Here is a 4,343-nt window from a genome sequence, read left to right on the forward strand (position 1 = left end):
CTAGCAATTGGGTTTGTTATATAGGTTTTGACACGTATGAACACAGCCTACATCATTATAATCAAATTTGATTCGGTTTCCCTTTTCTCTTTGTGGCGTCAGAGCGTTTTTCTCAATTCCCTTGCCCCCCAAGCAATTTGGAGACACAAGTTCTTCAATAAAAGCTGCGATCAAAAGGTAATATTTTTCTTCTGGTAATCGTAGTAAACACGATACTTAATTTGGTTAAAGACGAATATATGTATGGATTTCATTTCAGGATTAAGATCCTATTGGTCAAAGTTTTGAATTGAAGGGACATGGTAAAGAAGAAGGAATCGATTCAGTATGAACACGATAATTTGTTTACGGACTCGGATCAATCTCCAGGGAATGGTATACATGAATATGAAGTTGAGTTGATGTCTGAATCTTCAAGGATGACAGAACCCATTAAACCTCCGCCGCAACAGCCTATACCAACGAAGATGAATGAGAAATTAGGGCTTTGCGAAAGAGCGTTATCCGCCGCTGGCGCCGCCTTCCTCTCCGCCATTATTGTTAACCCTCTTGATGTGGCCAAAGTACGTAGTTTCTCTGTTTCCCCCTTTACCTCTGCACCACCTTTACTTTTCTCTTCAATTTTTTTTTTCAAGCCTCTTTTGTATCCTTTTCTGTACGTCTCGCATACAAAACATACACTTTCAATAATATATATATATATATATATATATATATATATATATATATATATATATATATATATATATATATATATATATATTTTTAAATATTCAAGTTGATAAGCAACTGTTTTTGACATACAAACTCAAATTCAGAAAACTGTGTATTACTTATTAATGTTGCTAATTTGTTGTTAACTTAACTTCATATTGGGTGTTGATGACGATGGTAACGATTTTTCATGGTTGTGATTTGACAGACAAGGCTGCAAGCACAGGCTGCTGGTGTGGCATACTTGCATCCAATGACTAATCTTACGAGTCGGATGGCCGTTTTTGGACCAAACATGGTATGTTTGCTTTGTAATATTTGTGCAATAAACAATTATGATGTTGATAATCCTGTAATTGTTTGTTTTAGATGTTTGCGGATCTAAGATGTTCTCCATCGTGTAGTCGTGCTGGAGTACATGGTACAGTGTCCATCTGTCCACCGGATTGCTTTGAGTACAAAGGAACACTTGATGTTTTCTACAAAATTATTCGGCAGGTTGGTCATCTTCTTCCTTTTGTATATATAATCTGTAGTCCAGCAGTTTTCTTCTAATTGTTGATGATTTTAAGATTTGGGAGTGTCTTTTCAGGAGGGATTTGGAAGATTATGGCGAGGCACCAATGCTGGTCTTGCATTGGCTATACCAACTGTAAGGACCCGAACCTGATTTTTTATTTTTCTTCCATTAATGGATGCTTAGTGTAAATGTATTTTTTGTTTGAGCAGGTGGGAATCTATCTGCCTTGCTACGACATCTTCCGGAATTGGTTTGAAGAGTTTGCAGCTGAAAACGCTCCAAGCATGACACCATACGCCCCGTTACTGGCTGGATCATTGTCACGTTCATTGGCTTGCACTACCTGTTATCCTATCGAACTTGCTAGAACCCGTATGCAGGTTGTTATATTTTTATCTTATCATCTAACTCTACTCACATTTTACTAATCTTTGATTTTTGTCACAAACTTAGGCATTTAAAGACTTCAACACTGGTAAAAAAGCTCCGGGATTGTGGAAGATGTTACTGGATGTGAAGACGACAAATGGTAATTTAGACATAAAGTTATTGCTCTTCTTTTTGCACTGAATAGCAATGGGATTTTAACAATTGAGGTTTTGCAGTGCAAAGCTATCGCGCCCTTTGGACAGGTCTTGGGGCACAGCTGGCACGTGATGTGCCTTTTTCTGCAATTTGTTGGTCAACCCTTGAGCCGGTAAGAAGGCGGCTTCTGGGTGTGGTGGGTGAAGAGGCCAATGCCGCCAGCATGCTTGGAGTCAATTTCTCAGCAGGTTTTGTTGCAGGCAGCCTTGCTGCAGCCGCCACCTGTCCGCTTGATGTTGCAAAAACCAGAAGACAGATAGAGGTATGTCTTGTATTATTTCCTTCTGAATAATAATTTTGGGTGGATTGATTCTCATTTCTACTTTTATGTTGTCATCACAGAAGGATCCTGTTAGAGCATTAAGGATGACAACAAGGCAGACTCTAATGGAGGTTTGGAGGTATGTGCACAGTTATATATAACTTATTGCACTTTTGTGAATTATTAATTCTATTTGTTTCGTCAGGGATGGGGGAATGAGGGGACTATTTACAGGGGTGGGCCCACGTGTGGGCCGTGCAGGGCCTTCTGTTGGAATTGTGGTGTCGTTTTATGAAGTTGTCAAGTATGCTCTGCATCATCAACGTTCAACTTCTTGACTAACATCATCTCAAACTGTTCATTCTGTTAGACTTGATCTCCAGCTTCATCATGATGATGATGGTGATGATGATGATGATGGAGGAGAAGAATAATACATTATGTTGGCATGAAGATTAGCAGAGTTTTTGGTAGTCGGTAGTAGTTTTAGATGCTCTTCTCATTGCCTCATGAACACACCACTAATTTCCTTTTTTCTTTTTACTTTTCTCTCTCCACCAACAGAGTCAAGCTGTAGTTAAAATTTTGTATTTCATGCTCTGAACAATTTTGAACAAAATACAATATCTCTATATATATCTTGAGCAAATCACTAATCGTTGCCATTATAAAGTATGCCAGTTTCGTTTATTATTGCATCTATAAGCCGAAAAATGAAGTTGAAGATATAGATCAGTAGTCATTGTAAAATAATGCACAACTATTCTTATAAAGCATGAGAGTCTTTACATTGTAAAATAGTAATAATTACAACATCCTTTTGACAACGTACGTCTGTCCATGCAATATCACCAAAATGTTGCATAATATAATCTCACATTATGCACCAACATCAATGGCTTATTGAGAGTGATATAACTATCTGGGTCTATGTCACGTACATGTCTGGGATCCAGACATTTTCTATTGAGCAATGCAATTATCACAATAATCTTTTTCAAAAATTATTATTAGTTTTTGCTTTTACACTACAAAATATATATTATACATGGCGATGGCGAGCGTAAGTTCCATAATATAGACATAATTAATCATGCTCACAAAATTAAATCTTTCATATTATGAATATCAAAAAGAGAGACTAACGAATCAAATACAACGTAGATCTAAAAACTCTCTACCATCTCATCATTCCCACCCTTCATACCTCCAATTCAAGACGAAATGTCTTTGACCATAAACTTTGCTTTCCAAGAAACACAATTCCATGCACAATACATCTTTCCTGACGAGCTCATGTTTCGTAGGAATAAAAGGATGATGAATGGTGAAAAGAAACTCAAACTCAATGAATGAGGTACGTTAGCGCCAAAGCCACCACCATTAGCACGCAAGCGATCCCTTGATCAATCGTTAATCCTGTTTCATCACCGCATAGATATATAGGCACACACATCAACTGATACAAACAATAATAGATATAAATAATGATAAAGAGACAGACTGACACAGACCATCGACAGTTTGATCATCAAGCTCAGGGAATTGAGCCACGGATTCGGAGGTGAACCTTGGCCTTTGGTTTGGTGCCATTGTATGTGTCCTTAACAACGCTAACGGTAGCTCTGCAAACGTCTCCGTGAGCAGAGTTACGTTTCGGGTGGTTTTGAAGAAGAGAAAAAAGAAAAAGCCCGAAATTAAGATCAAAGTGTGGGTAAAAGAAATCAATAAAGGATATTGATGTATGGTGGTGAGAAGAGCAAGGGGAAGCAACACTTTTATGAGAAATAGTCAACCTAATATTCGTAATATATCCCTACAACTTATCATAATATATGTAAAATGCCTAAAGTTTGATGGTATCCAACACAAGTTTCATGTTTTATCATCAAACATGTTAGAATAAAGGGAAGTTTCCTTGTGAACCACTCATAAGTCCGATTGATAATCGTTTTTCAGTTATGAACCAATGATAATGGTAAAAGATAAAATTTCAAAATTTAATTAATTTAATTAATGAATGAGCAGGTTTAAGTTTACATTTTATCAAAATTTTATTAAATTTAACATCCTTAATTTATTTTCTAGAACAGCGTAATTTTATTTTATCTCAAATTGGTAATTTTCTCAAACTCGTGACCTATGTTAAAGAAAAATATATTTTTTCTGTAAATGATTCAAATTGTTAGACCTAAGGTTAGTGATGGAGCCATGATCAAACTAAATGAGTAGCACCAAAAAAAAAAAACAAATTCCGTATAA

The 4,343-nt window shown here is 36.4% G+C and overlaps 1 protein-coding gene and 1 long non-coding RNA gene across 2 annotated transcripts; one reads left to right on the forward strand and one right to left on the reverse strand.

Annotated features, from left to right (window-relative positions):
• Window positions 1–2,730, forward strand: LOC145028641 (mitochondrial carrier protein MTM1-like). The gene is made up of 10 exons (XM_078977363.1): window positions 1–177; window positions 260–563; window positions 923–1,012; window positions 1,084–1,212; window positions 1,307–1,366; window positions 1,444–1,614; window positions 1,688–1,763; window positions 1,840–2,081; window positions 2,162–2,220; window positions 2,287–2,730. The coding sequence occupies exons 2-10, from the start codon at window positions 300–302 to the stop codon at window positions 2,417–2,419; spliced, it is 1,224 nt and encodes a 407-aa protein (XP_078833489.1). The 5' UTR covers window positions 1–177; window positions 260–299; the 3' UTR covers window positions 2,420–2,730.
• Window positions 2,731–3,060: 330 nt separating this feature from the next.
• LOC145029463 (uncharacterized) lies at window positions 3,061–3,933 on the reverse strand. Its single transcript, XR_013676557.1, has 2 exons — window positions 3,596–3,933; window positions 3,061–3,500 (listed from the first exon to the last, which is right to left on the reverse strand). It is a non-coding gene; the product is annotated as an uncharacterized LOC145029463 (long non-coding RNA).
• Between the last annotated feature and the right edge of the window lie 410 nt (window positions 3,934–4,343).

This window comes from Lactuca saligna, chromosome 2 (genome assembly GCF_052625555.1).
Source record: "Lactuca saligna cultivar CGN05327 chromosome 2, ASM5262555v1, whole genome shotgun sequence".
NCBI classification, from domain to species: Eukaryota; Viridiplantae; Streptophyta; class Magnoliopsida; order Asterales; family Asteraceae; genus Lactuca; species Lactuca saligna.

Excerpts from the sequence above, each read along its gene's own strand:
- LOC145028641 (XM_078977363.1), top strand. The coding sequence starts at position 300 with ATGGTAAAGAAGAAGGAATCGATTCAGTATGAACACGATAATTTGTTT. Across the intron at positions 564-922 it reads ACCCTCTTGATGTGGCCAAA|ACAAGGCTGCAAGCACAGGC; the intron begins GTACGTAGTTTC and ends GTGATTTGACAG. Across the intron at positions 1,213-1,306 it reads TCTACAAAATTATTCGGCAG|GAGGGATTTGGAAGATTATG; the intron begins GTTGGTCATCTT and ends GTGTCTTTTCAG.